Raw genomic sequence first — 21,579 nt, forward strand, 5'->3', positions numbered from 1 at the left:
GCTGGTGCAGGGGATATTCACAAGGTGAGGAATCCACTGGCAGATGTATCCATCAGAAATTCTGAGCCATGCATCGTCTTCTTAGTAGAATGCTGGTTTTGGGTCCTCTAGCTGCAGTATCTTCAGCATCTAAAGACCATCTAATGGATGGATTGGAAATCAGCTTTCCTTCTCACACTATTTCTTGGCCTTTTTTCCTGTATTCGTCTGGAAGATATTGTACTAATTCTTCCATCTCATCCCAATGTGTCCTATCATACCTAGCCAACAGCCCTCGAGTGTTAGCTATTCGCCAATGATTGGCTGATTGAGCACCTAATCTCTTTTCAGAAGAATCCATTAATTTTGATTACTTATGAGGAGAAGGAGGTGCTTCTCCTGAGCTTGTGAATTTGCTCTTTTACGTGCGTTTGAAACCACTAAGGAATCCAAAGGCAATTCACCCTTAATAAAGACTGGGTTAGATGGAGGGGCTTTATATTTTATTTTAATCGACTCTAGGTGTTAGAATACGTGAATTAACAGGATCTTTATAAATATTGTGTGCATGCCTCATCATACCCTGTAACATAGGCAAAGACTGAGATGCTCTGTGTGTATCCCCTAAAGTTTTAAAAAGGAAATCTTCTAGGTCTTCTTTGTGTAAAGTGACCTCATGATAAAGGGCTGCTCTAGCAATTACCTCTTCCCCTCAGGAGGGAAAGGTTTGGCTGGATATAGATCAGGATCTGTGTCCCCTGGTGGATTGATGTTAGTCATCCCATGGGTCAGGCATCTGATCATCATTGTCCTCATTATCAGCTACATCTGGATCTATATCAGGAGACCCTGGAGGTGTAATATGTTACAGGTCTGATGCTCGTATGAAAGCTACTGGTGGAGAGGGTGGAGTGGTTGGAATGTTTTCAGGACTAGTAGCTATGTCCTTTTTCTTCTTCAGAGGTATTCTATAATCTGTGTCTATTTTCCTTTAGATAGGTGGTATCACTGGCGTAGTGGTAATGTGTCCAGCTTGAGGCATAATACATATTTCCTTCTGTTTGGGATTCAGCTATTGCTGCATTTTCTCCAGAATCGGCTCCAGTGGCTTTATAGGAGCATTTTTATCAGCTGAATTTGTCTTTATCTTTCGATGATGAATGCTGCGGAATCAGGGGGAGTGTCATCTCGGTTTGAGCCCAAACAAGAAGGCTTGACCTTGTTTTGGTGCAGAGCCAGGAGGTGGGGGCATTGGAATCCGACTCTGTGCCTACCATGGCCTAATGGCAGTGGTGGCCCAAAAACCTTTGGCTTGGTTGAAGTGAGTTTGGAGGGCAGAGGGGCTTTGTTACAGCACTCTGTCCAGCTGGAACGTCGTGGGAAACAAGCTCGATCTACAACTCCGGTTTGGAGTCCTGGATGGAAAAAGCCTCACCCTCTTCCGCCAGCTCTAACTCTTCTTTTTCGACATCTTCGCTGAAGATATCAAGAGTTTCCTTAATAGTCTATCGCTACGTCTGCGTCTAGCACGACAGCCTCAAAGAGTCTTTTTCGAACTAAACGACCGACACGCGTCAGTTTTCTTCTTTAGGTTCTGGAGAGAGACAAAGGTTACTATGAAGATCGGTGCATGGGTATTTGGAATGCTACCTAGGGCAAAACTGGAATGGCATCTGTTCCATCGGCGGAAGACTATGCAGGATCTTCGAGTGGAAGCTTGGCCCGAGGCGCGTTAGAGTTTTCCATGGAGAATGAAAGTTTTTCTTCAACACGCAGAAAATAGTAACGTGATCGAAACAATACTGACAAGGGTAGAGCGAATTGCGAACCAGAGGGATGCCTATTGACTGTTACGAAGTGGACTGCAACAATACGTGTCCGAACCCGATGGCGGGGAAAAAAATCTAAAAATGGAGTCGATGCCCATGTGCACTATCACTGAAAGGAGTCACTTTGCCTCATGACTGGAAAAAAGTTCTAAGAGAAAAAAAAACCTTGCAAACATCCGGACCCAACACTAGATGGGAGTATGCAAAGCATGTGTATCTACAGTACACATGCCTCGAACACATGCTTTCACAGCAGGAATAGGCAGCCCATTGATAACTGAAGAACCAGCCACTTAACTTTGGTAGCGCCTTATCTAGACTATCTAGCTGTAGATTTCTTCCCTAAGAATTATCCTCAGGTGTCGATTGGATTTAGACATTTTTCGTGAACAGTACTCCTGCGTGCCTCTCGGTGGCGTAGTCGGTACCGCTGCGTGCCACTAGGTGGTGTAGTTCGGTTCCGTGTGGCGTCTGTACCGGAAGTGACACGCGGGGTGTCTATATAGGCGCCATCCAAACTCACTTACGTCAGTTTTTTTCTGTGACTTTCCATGCCAAGAGCATAGAGCCACGAAAAACACGAGCGTGTAACACTAGGGCCCTGAAAGGTGAAACCCCTGTCCCTTGAAATTTTGTTTGTGGAGCAGCAGTCTGGGTGGGTCAGAAAGAAATCTGCAGATAAACAGAATCTCAAACAGAAAAGGTGTTACCGAAGGTAAGTAACTTGTTTATCTGAGAGAAACCTTCTAGCTGCAGATTCCTTACCTTAGAATAGATACCCAATCAATACTCCCCTGAGATGGATCTGTGAAACAATTTCACACCAAAAAGTCCCAGAGGACCGAACGAGCAAATAGTCCATCTCGACGGACCGGATTGTCCAAGCAGTAGTGCTTGGTGAACGTATGCAGATAGGCCCACGTTGCTTCCTGGCAGATGTCCAGGAATGGGTCTTTGCGTGCTAATGCAGTGGTCGCAACCTTATTCCTTGTGGAATGAGCATGCATACCATCTGGGGGTTGCTTCTTGGCCAATGCGTAGCAGATTTTAATGCAGAGCACAGGAGATAGTCTGTTTCTGCATGGCCTTCCCCATCTTTGCTCTGATATACCCCACAAAGCGTTGGTCATCCACCTAGAACTCCTTCGTGCAGTCAAGGTAGAACGATAATGTTCTTTTTGGGTCCAGTTGGTGGAGTTGATCATTTTCCTTAAAGGGGTCCTTAGAGGGATGCATGCACGTAAATGGTAGGCAGGGTGGTGGATTGGCCTACATGAAAGGGAGTGACCACCTTTGGAAGAAAGGAAGCTCTGGTACGAAGGACCAGGTTGTCCGGGAAGATGGTAAGAGGCTTAGACGACAAAGCAAGGAGCTCATTGACCCTCCAGGCAGATGTTATGGCCACTAGAAATGCTGTCTTGATTGTAAGGATTGACAGTTGTGCAGTGGCTCGAAAGGAGAGCACATCAGAAAGCGAAGTAATAAATTGAGGTCACACTGAGGCACAATGAAGAGTGAAGATGGGAATGTGTTGAAGACCTTTCAAAAAGCTATACACAACAGGGGATTTGAACAGGGATGGTTGATCTAGCAACCGCAGAAAGCTAGCCCTTTAAGGTGCCAAAAGCACAGCCCTGTGGAGGAAGAGAAAAATATAAACAGAAGGACGCGAGGAAGGGGAGCAGAAGGGGGTCAACCTGCTTTTCTGCATACCCTGACACAAACGTGTCCCAGCGGCACACATATATCGTCATGGTGGAGGGCTGCCTGGCTTCCAAGACGACATTACAGATTTCAGGCGGAAGTGGTCATAGCTCAATCGCCATGCATGAAGGCAGAGTGTTGCCAGTTTTGAGTGGAGAATCTTGCCCTGCTGCTGAGACAGAAGATCCTCTGGAATGGGTAGCCTGAATGCAGAGCCGATGGTCATGATCAACAGTTCAGGATACCACACTCTCCGAGCCCAGTCCGAAGCCACAAGGATGACTTGGGCCTGGTCGTACCTGATCTTCTTGAGAACTCTCGGTAGGAGTGCAATGGGGCAAAATCGTACAGGAGAACTGAGCTTTAGAGAAAAAGCGACCAGAAAACTTCAGCTTGCAAAACCACCGACATTGCACGTTACCGGCAGTGGCGAACCGATCAAACAAGTGTGAGGAAATTAGGTGTATTATATGGTGTGGTTGCCCTACCACACAGGGTAATGCACTTGTCAACCACTGAAGGACCATTGGTTTCAGTCTGTCAAACCCTTAGCTAAATCCTATGCAGCTGTGGCACTGAGTAGCAAGGCTTATACAGAGGAACAAGGGTTGAGCATTTTCCCCAGCACCAAAACATTTGAACAAATCGATAACACTCAAGAAATGTATGAAAATAAACTGAATTTTATAAGCAAAGACATTAGCATTTCTGTTACAAGATTAGCCATACCTTGTTTGTAGAACAGTACAGGCACTCGTAGCAACCTCCTGAGGCGGAAGCCGGGAGTTTTGATAGCCTGTTAACATTTTAAAACTATCGGCAGATATTTGTGTATTTTAATCTTTGTGATTCCCCCTCTGGGCACTTGCTTGTTCTGTCTCCTTACCTGGCATCCCCCGCACAGCAGAATTATCGCTGCCGCAGCATCAGAATCTTCGCCTGGCCGCCATTGCCCGGACTTCCCTAGGTCACGCCTACAATCGCTGGCCACGCCCCCTTCCAATACCTCGTGCCGCCCGGCCCTGTCCATAAAACATGTGCATCCATCGGACGCGCAGCAGACGAGCGCACGCCGAAGGCGCGCCGTCTGCGCGCCTAAGGCAAGCCCGTCTGCGCCCGTCCGGGACACGGAGCCCGCCATTCTGACCGTACAACTCCATATTCCCATGTCGATCTACTTGACCTGCATGCCCTCTGGCCTTTAGTTCCTTCTGCTCGCATGCAGCTTACCCGCCTGGGCCTGAGTCATACTCGAAACACCTTTCCTGAGTTCGATGCCTGCACACACCCTACCTCTCCTCAATCTATCTCTCATCCTCCCACCTGGCCTGCACCCCTCTGCTCTGAGCTTAAAGTGTGCTATCTTAACACCCGCTCATTAGTTAAGCATCAGAACGAAATTTTTCATCTCCTAGATACGGATAACCCCGATATACTATTTTTAACTGAAACCTGGCTGCACGACGGATCTTCCCCTGATATTTTGGCTGCCATCCCACCCGGCTACTACATTCTTCAAACCAACAGGACCTCCGGTAAATCCGGTGGTGGTGTGGCAGCCATCATCAAGTTTCCTATCAGATTTTCCACCCTCACCGTATCATGTATTCCCCAGGTTGATTGTCTTGCACTCAGACTGGACTCTCCAGCTTTACCCCTGATTTGTGTTTTGGTCTACCGCCCTCCTCAGTCCATGCCGGACTTTCCATCTATGTTCGGAGATCTTTTATCTCAGGTAGTTATCAATCACTAACATCTTAGTCCTTGGAGATTTCAACTACTGGCCCCAGGATGAGAAGGAAAGTACTTGTTCGTTGGCTTTTTCTGATTTGCTTCGCACTTTGAATTGTTGCCAACACATAAATACCACCACGCACACCAAAGGGCATCTACTGGATCAGATCTGGACTTTTAATTTAGTGATCTCGGCTCCCCTTATATTGCCGTGTGCCTGGTCTGATCACTCACTCATCTCCTTTTCTCTTAAAATTTCCACCTGTCCCAGTAGGCCGCTTGACACTAATCTCTCCGCCCGAAATTGGAATAAGGCCGACATTAGCCAGTTCATTGATCTACTCAGCTCCTCTACTCCCTTGGAATCTTATTCAGTAGACACTCACGCCTCTAACCTTTGCTATTGGCTTGAGTCCGCTAGTGATGTGGTTGCTCCTTACAAACTGATTAAAACGACTTCTTCATGACGCGCAGAAGTGGTTCTCGGAGGACCTAAAAATGTTAAAGCTTGGCCTCAGACAAGCCGAGCGCCAGTGCCGTAAAAACTACGCTCCCGAAGCCAGGGTGGAGTTTGTATCCCTTCTTAAACGTTACAAATCCTCTATTGTACTAGCCAAAACCATGCACTTTTCCAACAAAATCTTGGAGTCAGCTAATAAATCAAAAAGCATCTTCTCGATTGTGGAGGAATTATCCCATCCAGACAGTCTCCATAAAACCCCTCCCCTCCCAGGAGCTCTGTAATTCCCTTAATCTTTTTTTTAATCGATAAGATTGTAAAAATTAAAAACAGTATTTTAGTGCTGTCCGCTTCAGACCCCCCTGTGTCCCCAGACACCCCCCATGTTGACCCTCTTGATCCCCAGCTTCTTACTCCGATTCCCCTTATAATGGTGGCGGAATTCCCCGTCCTCCTTAGCAAAGTTAGCTCCGGATCCCCTACTGACGGCTGTCCCCCCAAGATTTTACGCAAGGTCTTCACTGCCTGTCCTATTCCTCCCTTGGCACTGCTGAACAATTCCCTTACCTCCGGCTTAGTCCCTAGTATCTTTAAGATAGCTGAGGTAGTACCTATCCTGAAAAAACCGACAGCTGATCCTACGATCATGAGCAACTTCCGTCCCATCTCCCTTACCTTGGAAAAGTGCTGGAGACCCATGTCACCAATATCTTGAGCTCGTTTATTGAGCAGTCTCATTTCCTTGACTCCCAACAGGCCGGGTTCAGGCCCGCCCACTCTACTGAGATGGTCATACTCTCCGTTATGGAAGTACTGCGTAGGGGAGCTGACTAATACCAGTCAGGCCCTGGTGCTTTTGGATCTGTCGGCCGCTTTTGACACGGTCGACCACACCATCTTGGTCGACCGTGCCAGGCAGGCTGGGATAGGGGGCACCACCCTTGACTGGATCTGCTTGTTCCTTACCAACCGTCAACAAGCGGTCCGGTTATCCCGGTTCTCCGCGGACAGGGTGGGGCTGACCTGCGGCGTGCCTCAGGGATCCTCTTTGTCCCCACTCCTCTTTAATCTTCACCTCATCCCCCTGATTAGTTCTCTTCGAGATAATAATGTCTCCGCTTTCAATTATGCCGACGACATTCAGTTGGCCTTTAACATCGACTCCTCGGATCAATCAGTCTCCAATTTTCAAACCATTCTCGGCCATATCAGTAATTGGATGGGGGCAAACCATCTGAAGCTTAACCCTGACAAGACCGAATTGGTTCTTGTAGGTGGCCCATCTAACCCCTCGAACTCTAACTTTTGGCCTTCCAGCTTGGGCCATCCTCCCTGCCCCTCTGATTCAGTAAAAAGTCTGGGGATTATCATCACTAAAGATCTTTCGTTGAAGCCCCAGATAAATGCCACTGTTTCTTCTGGTTTTTTTCAACTTCGTAAAATCCAGAAAATTTCGCGTTTCCTTACCACCAAAGCTCTTACTGTGGCCCTTTTGGCGTTAATCATCTCCAGAATTGACTACGCCAACTCGCTGTATGTCGGCATCCCTGGTTACCAGCTTAAACGCTTGCAGCTTGTTCAGAATCAGGCGGCACGCCTCATCTTCCATCAACCGAGACACCACCACATCCGTCCTCTGCTTAAATCCTTGCATTGGCTCCCAGTTTCTGAACGCTGCATTTTTAAGCTAGGATGCCTCATCTTTAAATCTCTTGCCGGCCTCGGCCCCTCATTCATTTCCTCTCTCATCCACCCGTACGTCCCTTCCCGCAATTTGCGCTCGGCTCACTTGGCTCTTCTAACAGTCCCCAAAGTCAAGCGTAAGAAATGGGGCGGTCTTAGATTCTCGTTCCTAGCTCCTTCTCTCTGGAATTCCCTCCCCTTGGACATAAGATTGGCTTCTTCTTACACCTATTTCAGATCCCTCCTCAAGACCCATCTCTTCCGTTCGGCTTACAATTAGACTAAAATCTCTTCTGTCCTTACCTTTCCTCCCCCTTATCCCTCAGGTAGTTGCTTTCCGCCTTCAATCTTCAGCGCCAAGAAACTGTATAGTGTACGTTGCGCTTTATAAATGCCTTTCACATCACATCACAACAGTGTTTACAAGCACTTTGAAATATATGTTTAGCTAACCCCATCTGACTTGACTTGCTGAAAATTAGGAAAAGGGTGACAGAAAGAAGCAGGAGAGAAAGGGGTGAAAGGAGGACACAAGAAAGGTTCTGTAGTAATGAGACTAATGAGACTTATAGACGCGTGACAAAGCCACCACACCACTGGGTTGCTAGTGTCGAGATTGGTAGACAGGTCAGCCCACCCATCGCCCCGTAGGGCCATGGTAGTTGCGCTCCGTCCTGTCCGCCCTAACGCACATAGAGGGGGGAAATGGTTTCATGGGGGTTCGTAAAAGTCTAAGTACGTGTCGAGTGACTTCCACATCCCTCTGGTTGCTGGCCTCCAGGGTGAGTTCTGTAGCGCAATGTTATCAGCACCTCTGAGGTGCATAACAGTTGAACCAGCCTTTGTATGAGGTCTTACTTGCGTCTTTCCAATTGGCTAGGACCATTTTTACCGCTAAAAGATTTTAAACACTAGAACAAAAAAGATCCAATGGAGGGTACAGGAGATCTAGATTTTACAAGCAATAATAAAATCAATGTAATTTCACTCAACCACGAACAAGCCTTGGCAATGTCAACAGATTGGACCCTAACAACCTTTTCAAAGAAAACTTAAGTGTCACTGCGATTGGTTAGAAGTACTTGGGGCGACCAACTCCAGCAGGGAACTATTCAGGGGGACTAGCAAGGTCCTCAAGAATGGTGAATTCCTGAGGAGTGGTCCTGATGCAAGGGATGAAGGTTGTTTAAGATGCTCCAAGGATGATGTGGATGGGACGTATTCGACAGTGGTCTTCCTGCAGGGATTCATCGGTCAATGAAGTTGGTGAGGAGGTCCTAGTTGCGGGGTCGACCTCCCACGAAGCCCACTTTGGTCTGGCCCAACTCCAGATTCCACTAGACTACCCGTTGCCTGTTGTCGCGGTCACAGACCATTCCTTCCTGGGTCGATAACTTTTCTTCTGAGAGTCCCAGCAACTTTCAGACAGCACTCCCGAGCTCAGCAAACTTGGGTGCAACTCTGTGCATCTCATCTTGGCCCTCAGTGATGCACGGCGGCAGTGGTAGCAGTTTGAGGACTTTGGGCTACCAACTTCCACCAGCAGACTTCTTCAGCTGTTGTGTCCCTGTGCTGCAAACAGGAGGCCAGTCAGCTGTCCCTTTGAGTTCTCCTAATCTGACTGGGCTCTGGGAACCGCTTCTCCCTGAGCAGGACATGGCAGGCACAGTCCCTCCATTTGCTAAACACCAGGTGCAGTCATTGGTGCAGCCTCTGATTGCTGGTTTATCAGTGCAGCAGGGCAGTCCTTCGGCCCTTCTTTTGAGTTGGTTGAGAACTGAGGTCTGGGTGCCACTCTCTTGCTCGGAAAATGCACTCTGGGCAGGATGGGGTTGGTAGCCAATGGGCTACCAGGTTCCCTGCCATCTAGTGACCACTTCCTGTGAAGTGTGGCATCTGGCTATTGTGGGATTTACCATTCTGCCTACTTCAAATATGACAAGACCCCTCTCATGGAGTACAGACCTCCCTAGCCCACCCCCCAGAGTGTGGCTATGTCAGGGCTACACAACCTTCAGGAAACCGGTTTGGAAACTGGTTTCCCCTCTGTGCCTCGCATGCCTGCCTGTCTACCTCAACAATGGGGCTGCCCTCCCCTGGTGCTACACATCTGTCCTTCAAAGGTGGCTTAACCTGTGAAGCCTGCCTTTTGGGGCCAGCACCCAACTGGCTTCCTGTAAAAGGGAGGTGACAACTCCCTGGCCAGTAATCCCTTATTGTTCTCTTTCCTGACAGTCGTTAGCATGTCTCTCCAGGAGAGGAGAAAGCGGTCTCGTGGAGCAGGCTCCATGTGTGCCCTGGATAGCACAGAAGTTATAAAGGTAACAAAGTAGCAGCTTGCATAAAGCTGCACACTGCAACAAGTTGCATTAATTTAGACTTGAGATACAAGTCAGGCATTAATGTAACTAGTTGTTTGATACTTTGGAGTGCCCAATGTAGTCGCACTATTCCGGAGTTAGTATAGCTGAGGGGTTCACTGTCAATGCCAACTAGGCGACCTCGTCTTTCCACAGTTAAAAACAATTGGTTCATGTGTTTTACTGTCAGGGCATGTAAAGTACATGCCCTTTCTGTGTCATAAGTTGCACCCTGCCTTTAGGGCTTGGTAGGCCTGCCAGAGGAGTAACTGGCACACATCCAGAGGAAGTGGTGGCCTTCCCATTGCTTCCAATGGCAAAGTTGGGGTAGCAGTGAACAACTGTTCTACCAGTTTAAAGTGGTGGACTGGAGTTTTGTTTTATTTGGGGGACTTCCAGGGTGAGACAATCAGTGCAGCAAGCCCTAACTTACATGCCCTGTGTATCAGGGCACCATTTACTGGGGACTTGCAGGCAAGTTAACCATTTCCAATTGAGTAGAGCCAATTCAACACACACTTTAGGATCAAGGCACTGACAGGGAGGTTGGGTTAGCAGGCCTCGGAGCACTCTCAGTCAAAAAACCAGCAGCAGTCGAAAGACTTGGGTGTGACCATACACAAAGGCATTTCCTTAAAACTGCCCAAGGGGCGTTGGTAAGGCCAAAAGGGAGCACGGCAAACTGAAAGTGCTTGTGGCCCACCATGAACCGCAGGTAACGCCTGTAGGCAGGCATGACGGGAATGTGTAAATATGCGTCCTGTGAGTCCAATGCTACCAACCAGTCTCCTGGATCGATGGCAGATAGAACTTCAGCCAGCGTAAGCATTTTGAATTTATCTTTTTTTCAGAAAAAACCTAAAGGGTCATAACCCCAAAAATCACAGTACCCACCCCTACCCCCAATCCATGTACAATATAGCACATAATCATATAGGTGGGTGTCCCTTTACATCAGGTCAGTAATATCACGCATAAAGACCAGAATCATGTCAAAACACCTCGTTCCAATACCAGCTTCAGTAACCATTACCCATCTGCCATCATTATAATAAAGCAAAATCCAGCCTTGAGAGTGCTTGAAAATATATGCAAAGCCTGGAGCGGCCCTGGTTTCTCCAATCCTCCTAACTCAGGGTCAGTACTTTAATCAAAATTCCTTGAGGGAGAGCTGCTGCGCTCCTACAGCCCACCACCCCAATCTTTACTCGCCAATGGTGGTGCTCCTGCCTTCCTTGGGCCACCACTTTGGGGGAAACCTTGGGTTAGAACAGCTCCGCAGGGCATTATAGGGGCGCTCTCTCCTGGGAGCATGCACATTGAATGAGCAGTTACGTTCGTATTTATGTTGCTGCGTGGCCTAGCCGCTTCCTTTATTTTTTCATTTTTTATTTCTCCGGTCCCGCCCTTTCACCCTGCATGCATCCCTCTGTTGAGTGCAGCTGGGGAGCCGAGCCTACAGCAGCTGTGTCCAGTTTCCCGCACGAGCAATCTTCCTTCACTGAAGCTGGGGGACGGCAAAGTTCAAATGGTTTCTCCCTTTGATATCTCAGCCCCTTTTGTGCCATTTCACATGATCCTGGGCTCATTTTGTTCCTGGTGGTGAGCCATAGCCACCTGGAGGCTTTTCCTCATGCCTCTAAGGCAGCACAGTTTGCAAGGAGCTGGTTCCACTGTCTTCCAGCACAAACCTTTCTCCTTTTTCTGTCCCCTGGCGCTCCCTCATCCCTGATACAGCGTGGAAGCCAATTAATGGAGGCAGATTTTCTCCCCAATCCCTTGTTCCTCAGGTGACGGAAGCACTGGTAATTGCTCCCTTTGTGTGAGGTGGCCTTCGTTCCTGTTGCTGGAGAGCAATGTAGTTAACTAGGCTTATCAAGGGACAATAAACATGGTCTCTGATTATGAGCTAGAGAAATGGGGCATATCTGGATGACCCATAAGTTGTACAGATACCCTTCTTGGAGCTTGCAGATTTAATATTGGTGCCTATTTCCCACCCCAGTTCAGTACCTCACTGGACTTTGTAGGCCAAAGGGAAGTAATACTACACTCAAATGTAATTCTCCCTATGTATATAATAAAGCATCACTTGAGACAAAACAATCAAACACACTGACTGTCCTCAGAGTGTCCACTAATATTGTGCGGTGTACCCCAGGCCAATATCTAACCCTGCAAAGTTCCCTCTACACTAGGCTACCTGTGTGCATTTACAAGGCTGAGCATGACAGTAGTCTAACACGTGCAGACCTCAAACGTGTAACCAGGTAAGTGCCCCTTGCCATTGCTGCGTTGCAGCAGCCTGATCCTAAAAGGTGGACATGGCAGTAAAATATACAGTCCTTTTACTGTGTGTAAGTCATCTGTTGCGAAGCTCACCCACAGTAAATAGGCCCAAAAAAAGGTCGATCAAAAAGAGAAAACAATCAGGTAGATTATAAGGTCAAACCCCATTTTTTTACACCCCCTTTTTAAAAAAAATAATTGAAGAAATAGTTTTTAAAGGCATGCAGCCGTGAATTGAAAACACTGCTGTCATTTAAGGCTGGAAAATGACCTCCGCGATCTAGGTACTGAGCATAGTCAGCTATGGTCAGTGACAGTTACCTGAAGGACTTTAGGCTTAACTTCAATTTTTCCCTGTTTCATTCCTGTGGTTCTGGGAGAGAAGAGACATTTGTTCATGAATTAAATGAAGATTTGCTTCATTCCTCTGGTTATTTTAGTCCAAAGAGTGTAAAAGAGACTCTGAACTTGCAAATAACCCCAAAGATGAAGACTTTGCTATGAAGATACGCTGTGAATGCAATGCCACAGAAGGGCATTTGAGCTTTTCTATGAATCTAAGGCTCAAACAAGATCTGGATAGCCAACGATGGAACAGTCTGTTAGTCAAAGCCCTCTTGATGAATGCAAATTCAAAAGGAAAAATAAGTATATGCACACTGAATGTTCAGAATGTCTCAGTAAAACTCCAGGCATTTAGAATTTCAAACCCCTCTGTGTGGAAGAAGGTAGATAATTTTCCATGGTTACCTAAGAATATTCAGGTTGGAATTAGAAGCAGAAGGCCTAGAAAGAAAGGGCATTTGATTCCATAAGGCAAAGATGTGCTTTCTGTTGTGATAGACTGGCTTAAATCTTTTTTGTAACTGAACTTTGGTGAATAGGCATGAAATTACCAAGTCCTAGGTGTATACAATGGCATTTTTTCGTACTTGCTACAACCACACAATCACTAAGATTTATACTGTCTTAGTAGACTTCAAATTTACCATAATACACATATTCGAATCACAGTTTCATACAAGCATATTAAACGATATCTCCATAATGGGGTTCTCTACATCCAAAGTTATTTGCTCACTTAGCCCTGTAGAAATTCATTTTTACTTAATCATACTTTAATAGTGTAACAAATTTTCAGCTTAAAAAACTTCACAATGTTGAGGATTTCAGAAGAGACAGCTGTCACACGTCATAGCTACTAACCCACAGATTATGAAATTCAGTGTGAGGTTTAATGGACAAGTAGCACTCTGGACAATAAGTGATCTGATGGAGCAGTTTTTCACCAACATTGCTTCCCATCGTCATATCAAAGTGATTATTAAGGACCCAGAATACTTGTCACCAAGTTTTTATGTAACCAACTAAGGGCTCTTGCTGCAAAGAAATGCAGTGATGATGCTCCTTGGAGGCATAAGGATAATAGGACGCAGCAGGCAACTTGACCGTCTGGTGCTGTGATAATCTTCACTGTGTTATGCATTCTTATTCTTGAGGAATCCTCCAACATTTACCACTAAATAGCACAGGTTCCAGGTGTGATATCTGCCAAATTATTTTATGGGACATACATCAAAGCATGCATCCAAGATCTATGCATAATCCTAAATGGACTGTCAACATAGCCTCATAGGTTGCGTTAACCTCTTTGGTCAATAAGTCTGAATCAATAATATCATCTTTATTATGAGGAGACTGACATCAGAATCTTCACCTTTGATGTGAGAGCATGGTTTTAGGCTCTACCCATTGCCATAGGCCTCTTTTGAAGTTGAAAGGTACAAAGAAATGGGAAGAGCAGGGAGGAATGTTTTCTTTGAATTTCAGAAGAAGGGAGAGGGGCGCAGATAGGAGTATAAGTCCTCCATGGTTCCTTCTCTACCTTTGCCCCCAATACGGTTTAAGATAACCGATTTCAAAAGTGCATAATAGGCTTTCAGGTCAGCAATGCAGAATACATTTTTGCCCTACAAACAGCAACTTCATGGGAAAAAAGATCCTCTTCTCATTATAGAAAAATAGAAAACTACAAAAACCATTTAGGAACAATATCATAACCCTTCCCCACCCACCACCCCCGCCCAATGAGACCAAGCCTCTGAAATTTCTGTCAGAAAAAAATAACTCAATGGAGTCCGAGCTGAGAAGTGAAAGAAAATCTAAACTGAAGACCTACTTTACAACAAATTGGGAGAATAAAGTAGTGTTTAAACAATTTGTAACAAAGCTCAAAAACAATTTTATGAGAAAAAGTTAAGCGTTTACCCCTCTGCTCAGGCACCTTATTCAGAGTCAAAGAAAAGAACAGAATACTTATGAACGTGCTGCATGTTTAGACTCTGGAGATTAGAAGCCTGAAAGTGACAGTGCAGGTTTCCTTACAAACCGTACAAAATAATACAGTTAGGAAAATATAAGTAACATACCTGGTGGCATATGAACTGGATTGAAGCCATGCCTCATGAACGGCGGCGGAGGAGGTGGTGGAGGAATCCCATGAGCAAATCCAGGAGGGGGTCCTAAAAGGCTTGGGTAAGGTGGAAGCTGCGGAGGAGGGATCATTGATGGTGGACCAGTGTGATGAGGAAGGCCGCCCATTTGGCGGGGGGGCTGGCCGCCCATGTGGAAGGGAGGCTGGCCGCCCATGTGGAAGGGCGGCTGGCCGCCCATGTGGAAGGGCGGCTGGCCGCCCATGTGGAAGGGAGGCTGGCCGCCGATCTGGTGGGGAGGTGGACCTCCAGCCTGCGGGAGATGCTGGCCCATTTGGAGGGGATGTGGCTGGCCCGTCTGAGCAGGTGGCGGCTGCTGGCCCGCCTGAGCAGGTGGCGGCTGCTGGCCCGCCTGAGCAGGAGGCGGCTGCTGGCCCGCCTGAGCAGGAGGCGGCTGCTGGCCCGCCTGAGCAGGAGGCGGCTGCTGGCCCGCCTGCGCAGGAGGCGGCTGCTGGCCCGCCTGCGCAGGAGGCGGCTGCTGGCCCGCCTGCGCAGGAGGCGGCTGCTGGCCCGCCTGCGCAGGAGGCGGCTGCTGGCCCGCCTGCGCAGGAGGCGGCTGCTGGCCCGCCTGCGCAGGAGGCGGCTGCTGGCCCGCCAGCGCAGGAGGCGGCTGCTGGCCCGCCAGCGCAGGAGGCGGCTGCTGGCCCGCCAGCGCAGGAGGCGGCTGCTGGCCCGCCAGCGGAGGAAGCGGCTGCTGGCCCGCCAGCGGAGGAAGCGGCTGCTGGCCCGCCAGCGGAGGAGGCTGCCCTGCATGGGGCAGTGAACCTCCCTGTGCAGGAGCAACTGTCTGGGATGTCTGACCAATTTGGGGTGGCAGACCCGGCAGAAGCAAGGAACCTGAATGAGGGGGCAGACCCGCCTGAAGTGGTGGTCCTAGAAGTAAACTAGGTCTAGGAGGAGGACACGGTGGTGGTGGCAAACCAGGCATTGGTGGTAATCCAGGCAGATGAGGCAAAGCCAGTGGGTGCATCATACCCGGATGTGACATACCAGCCAAGTGTGAGAAACCCTGCAGGGAAAAATACATAGTTTTACAAATTTGTTTTGCAATTATCTTCAAAAGTTATCTACATTGTAAAAAAGCTGAATCTTGTGCATTTTGTATAAATAAGTCCTATTTCGATAAGTAAAATGTTAAAAGTAAAATATTTTATGTTTTATGTCAGAGGGTAGATTTTAGAACATTTTCATATGGTGCTTCATTTTAGAGTAAGTCGAAATGTACAAACTACATTCTTTTCTACTACAAACCCTACAGTTTGTAGAAAAATAAAATAAGGGTGTTTGCATTGTCTTCAAAACAGTCTTCAACAAAGTTTAAGGCTACTACTATACTTGATTATCCACAAATGTTAATAAACCACAGTAAATGCTGAACATTGTGTTTATCAATTTCATATTAATACAGTATTAACAGCCTCCACTACAGCTAGTTCTCTGTTAAATCACCAGGGCCATAAAAGTAAACAAGCATTTGCAATGCAATCGGTCTCACATTTGCGAGAGTTTGAGCTATTGTCATTGTAAATGACAATGCCTTTTAGTTATGTGTTTTGAGAACCTGTAAGTGGTCCATAAACATGCACTTGGTGCTTATAGTCCTTGCTTACAAGCAGCAAGGCTGGCAGTAAAAGAGGTGCAGTTACTGCCAGCCTTGCTTCTCGTAAGCAGCGACTACAAGTACAAAGTGCGTGTTTACGCACCGCTAGCAGGTTTTAAAAACAGATAAATAAAAGGCATTGTCATTTACAACATTGCAAATTGTTCTGGCTTAGAGACTTGTTGCTGGATCATGCAGCCCTTATGGCCAGTTAGCGGTGGATTCCCTATGGAGCAGGGCCATGTAGATCTAATTTCCATCCCTTGCTTACTTCATTAAACCAAACCATGTTCTAGGGATTATTTTGGTTAGTGTAAGATTTTTTTTAAAAGTGCAAGGTCCTGAAACAATTGGCTCCCCGCTTGCCCCCCTCTTTTTGTTTGCATTTCTATATAGCGCGAACAGGTCCCAAAGGTATTGGGAGTGCTTTACATGAGCACCAGTTACATTAGACAAGAAATTTGCTATTTGTAGCTTAAGATCCACTGTCGGCCTGAGTTTTTCTGTGAACCAGCTGGTTTCTGTGTAGAGGCAAGAAATCCATCTACTTACTTGTCCTTCATCTGTGGAGTGTAACCAAGTGGTCTTTTTCTCAATTTCGCTATGCAGCTGATTACCTTATCAGTAAACATGTTTTCATCTGGCACTAATCAACATCTATTTCCCATATTTTACCCAGCATATGCAAAATAAATACCTACTCTCCCAGTCTGCAACACCTATCTGCTTCATTCACTTTGTGAACCTCAAATGCAGGCTGCTGCTCCCCACACTGAAAGCGTCCTGTGGTGCTCTTGTTTCTCGGGCACCCCTGGGGGTGGATTGATGTTAGGCTGGCCCACCCATATGCAGAGGAGACCTGGGATATGGAGTGGCGAAGAGCGTGCAGAAAGCGGCAAATAGCAACAGGATCAGCATGTTATGTTACCATTTTTATATAGCGCATGGCTGCCCCAGCAAAGGGGCATCCCAGCGCTAATCTCAGTCAGACAGAGGGACAGGGCAAAAGCAGGCAGGGAAGGAGATTACTTAGGAAAGAGATATGTTTTTATAGCCTTACGGAATGCCACATGGGTTTGGATGCATACGGAAGGAACCCCACTTAAAAGAACACCAATTGCGCTGCTTTACAACACTTAAGCAGCAGTGTAAGTAAGGTTTAGTAAGTCTGGGGTTCTTATTGAATGCATTTAAACTCAAAGCTTTTCAATTTATATATATGTATTTACTTTTTTAGAAACGATGTCAAGGATATACATACTGGTGATAATTTACGAAGATCAAACATTATTGCAATTTATGTACAACAAATCTACCCAATATTAAAGTTCCTGTCTTTAACTGATAGTCACACCTCAAACGTTGCTTTAGTCAGCTAATCTATTACGGACCAATTGAGCCAAAACACTTAACTGCCTTTAAACTTGGAAATAAAAAGTGATATCACAGTTAATAGTACTCATTTTACCAAACTTCTAAGGATTAAAAAAAAGTTACATTACTGCCAGGGTTTGAATTTTAAACAAATATTTATACTGCATATTTACCAGAATAATGAACAAAAGGGAACGAATTGTTCACTTGCAGCCGATGCTTCTAATGCCTTGAAATGAAAATGCAGATGACTGCATTAAGAAATCAGATTTAAAACATCACAGAGGGAGGGCTTCGCAAGCACACTGTTTGGGGGGGGGGGTTGAATGCAGTAACTTGCGGACTGTTACTGAATACTGCAGAAGAGGCTGCTTGAGTGCGTATCTAGTGACATTTCCACAGCCATCAAGCAGCTGCTTCCCACTTCCGCAGGGCATTTCTCAACCAGGCATGTAAAGGGCACTCAGTAGTGACGTCGCAGCCCTCTTCCCGGATCACATAACTCAAATGTCTGATCGTTTTCGGGGCCCTGTATGAAGTGTGACAACCAAGGGATGCCGCTTATGCCTCAAATGTATTTCCAGAAATGTAATTCAGGCGATCAGTGACAGCTGCAGTGGTAAGGACAGTGGTTCAAACAGCACGGTGGTTCAGAAAAGTGCATTTACGGACAAGCACTGGCAAAGTCTGCAAGTTCAGCACGGCGCCCGGGGGCAGGACGACAATGAGGAGCAGGCTCCAGACCTCCCAAAAAACAGAATGGTAGGGGCACGGCGCTATACTTAAAGCGTGCCATGCTTGTAAAAATTAAATAAATAAATAATGCAAATTAAAAGGAGAATGTTGCAAGGAAAATAAAGGCATGCGGATGCTACAGTTACAGCGCACCGTGCTGCCAAAATTTAAAAAAGCAGGGCTGCGGACTTTGTGCCTGGGAATCTGGGTTAGAGTCTGTGCGTTGCTCCCAGAAGAGCGCACCGTGCTGCCAAAATTAAAACAAGCAGAGCTGTGGACTTTATGCCTGGGGATCCGGGTTAGAGTCTATGCGTTTCTCCAAGATGAAAGACGGTGGCAAACGCCGTGCTCAAGGGGCCGAGATTAAACAAGCATTGGAAAGGTCAGAAAGTAAAGTGGGTGCCTGCTGAAATATTAAGCTTGGCGCCCGTATTGTTGCTAAAACTGAACGTTTTGCGTGCGCCCCGGGGCGGAACGGCAACGTGGAAGCAAGCTGCAACACTGACTAATGAAACAAGGAAGTAGTCCCTAAATGAATAGATAAGAGCCAGCAGCAGAACTACACTGTAGTTGGTCGGTGCTGCTTCCTGCAAAACGGAAGTGACGTATCGGATCAAAAGCCAACCATAAGCCAGATAAGAAGACCAATGCCAGAATCAACCAATGGCAAGCGACAGGAGAAATTACCCTCTATATTTGTATTTACTGTAAGTCTTGCGACCGCGCATGCGCTATCTAGACGAGACCTAAAAACTACATACGCCGGGATAGGGAAATCATATCGCCCGACGCCCGAACCAAGTAGATTTTTATAATGGGCAAGAAGATTTATTGTCTATTTTGCCCGACGGACAAGTAGACATTAAATCACTAAAGATATTTGAGCTGTGGGCACTACGGGGCTCACAGACAATTAGAAATGAGGTCTGAATGCTTTTGGAGGCCACTGACTGGCTGTGATTGGCGGGGGAGTCTTGCGCTAAAAGTCAGTGTTCTAGCATTGATTCCGTAACTGGTGCAGTCCACCTGCTCTTGGAACCCAGCTGCCGAACATGAAAGGGCAGGCCCGAGGCAGGAAACACTTTTTCCACTGCCTGGTCACAGCACTGTGGGCCGAATAGTCTCTCTGCTGCGGAGTGCTGCGTGGCTCGATCGTCCTGTCCCGTGGGATCCATCGAAGGCAGGTCACTGATCTTTGGTGCGCTGCTGCGCACTTCCTGGAATTGGGAGCAACAAGTCGGTGTCTCACTGTATGCCTCTCCAGCAGGTGAGTCCGTCTGATAATGGGTTTTGCAGCGGTCCGAGCTTTAAGAAAATATTAACCGTGATTCTGCATGCAACGGTCTGGATTTAGTGAGCGTGGGGCCAGGGTTAAATGTGTGGCATGTTAATTTACAATAAGGCGGGAACCTCTCCTTTTGCAATCTAGCAACGGAACCAGTACAGCGTGAAAACACGATGAAAGGAATTTTACTATAGAGAGATAGACTTTTACTTTGTCTCTGCTTTTATGGACGAGGTCACATTTGGGGGCACGGAGCGAATGATAATACTTTAAACACCTATCAGGCTTACAGAAAATGAAGCCTTGAAAGATTATGCGTGCGCTGTTAATAGAAACATTTTTTAAAGTGCATTGTTGTCCTGCTATTAAATAAATCAAGCTATAGTCGAATAAAGGAAACACTACATAATGCAGAAGGCAGAAAGTACCTTTGTAATCCAGGCAATGCTACGAGTGCAGCGTATTTCACACTGTTCACTGAGATGTGGGCCTCTCTTGGCGTCTGAAACGTTGCACTGTCCACATTTTTGCCCAAAATGAGATCTCCGTTACCAATACCCTCCCCCACAGTCTTTTTTGCCTTTTCCTTATTCCGTTACCTCCCCCTCGGCTCCACGGCTTCTCGCTTAATTAGTGCCCACACTATCTTTTAATCTTGCCAGTGGTGCAGAGGAAAAGCCTCCCGTCCCTGTCAATTTTTATAGGTGTAATCCTGTCAAGAAACGGGTTTTCTCCACATTTAGGGCTCATTTCTGTTAGCCTATACCTTTTTTTTGGTTGCATTTCTCATCTCCTATACCTACTGTAAACAGCCCTCACCAGGCACAGTTCTCTAGCAGTTTGTGCTAAATAAGCAAAGCCATTGTAATGAAGCGGTAGGGAAGGTCTAAATTACGTAGCAGGGAGGTCTAAATTATGCAGCAGGGTTGATTAATTTATGCAGCCACAAAAATGAGAATTATGTAGCCTAATGCAGCAAATTTTCGTTGATAGTATAACTTCATTATTTTGACATCTGTACACCTTAACACTGTATAAAAGTTTTGCCTCATTACTTTTAGATTAAGACCCAAATACAGCAATAGCAATGTAAAAGAGACCTGTCACTACTTGTGATGGGCTTTTCACTGTGTGGCAGGACATGTTACCCCCTCTTAGTAACTTGATCTGTTTGAGCTAGTATCAACATTTATTTTGTTGTTAAAATATGCAGTTTAGGCAGCCTGTGTTGGATTAGATGGCAAATTATGTGGAAAAAGCCTCATCTGTGGAATCTCATAATTAGAGTGGCTCTGTATATAAAGCATACGGGACCTGTCACCAGTGGGGGACCATATTTCATTTGCAACAATATAAAATGGCAAAAATTGCAGAAGCGAGCTCAATATAAATCAGAAATTATCAAAATATAAATTTGTAGGTATTACAATCATGTTTTATTCACAACTAAGTGAAAATATACAATGTTCCAACCTCAGAATTTTATGCAACCGTTGTAGTGATGCATTTTTGTTGCACAGTTACGTCAGCAGTAAAAACGAGCCCATACCAGATCGAAGGAAAAGTGACTCTTCCGCCTGTGTGAATATTCGTCCTATGTAGACATAAAGGATTGTTTTTCTTTCCCTACATGATTTGCCAATGGTGTTTTTCCTGTGTGTCTGTCTTTGTGCTTCTTTATGCATGTGCCCATTTTCAAATATCCAAGTTAGTATCATCCCTTGGACCCTCATGATGCTCAACTTTTGAAATAAAGAAACTGACTGCACAAGTTGCTGCAACGTTAAAACTGTGTCTTTCACCAGGCTTCCCAATACTCGTATATCAGCTTCCTGCAACAGAATTACAGGATTTCCCAGAAGATAACGCACACATTTCAGTGGGGAGCTGGGGACATTGGAAGGAGAGAGACAAATGGCAGAGAACTTGGATTTTAAAGAAAAAACTGAGTGCTTTACAAATCTCAGTGAGACAAACTTGCACATCTATTGCTGATCTGCACCCCTTCATGTTAGGGAAGCTTACTCTGCTGGTGCCATTACTAACCCGTACTGT

The 21,579-nt window shown here is 46.3% G+C and overlaps 1 protein-coding gene across 2 annotated transcripts in view; it reads right to left on the reverse strand.

Annotated features, from left to right (window-relative positions):
• SCAF4 (SR-related CTD associated factor 4) overlaps nucleotides 1-21,579 on the reverse strand; it is an 872,346-nt gene that overhangs the window by 208,098 nt on the left and 642,669 nt on the right. For both annotated transcript variants that reach the window (XM_085623106.1, XM_085623105.1), the window contains exon 20: nucleotides 14,468-15,539. In XM_085623106.1, coding sequence (XP_085479232.1) covers nucleotides 14,468-15,539 — 1,072 coding nt within the window. The remainder of the gene's footprint in view (nucleotides 1-14,467; nucleotides 15,540-21,579) is intronic.

Source organism: Triturus cristatus, chromosome 8 (genome assembly GCF_964204655.1).
Source record: "Triturus cristatus chromosome 8, aTriCri1.1, whole genome shotgun sequence".
NCBI lineage: Eukaryota > Metazoa > Chordata > Amphibia > Caudata > Salamandridae > Triturus > Triturus cristatus.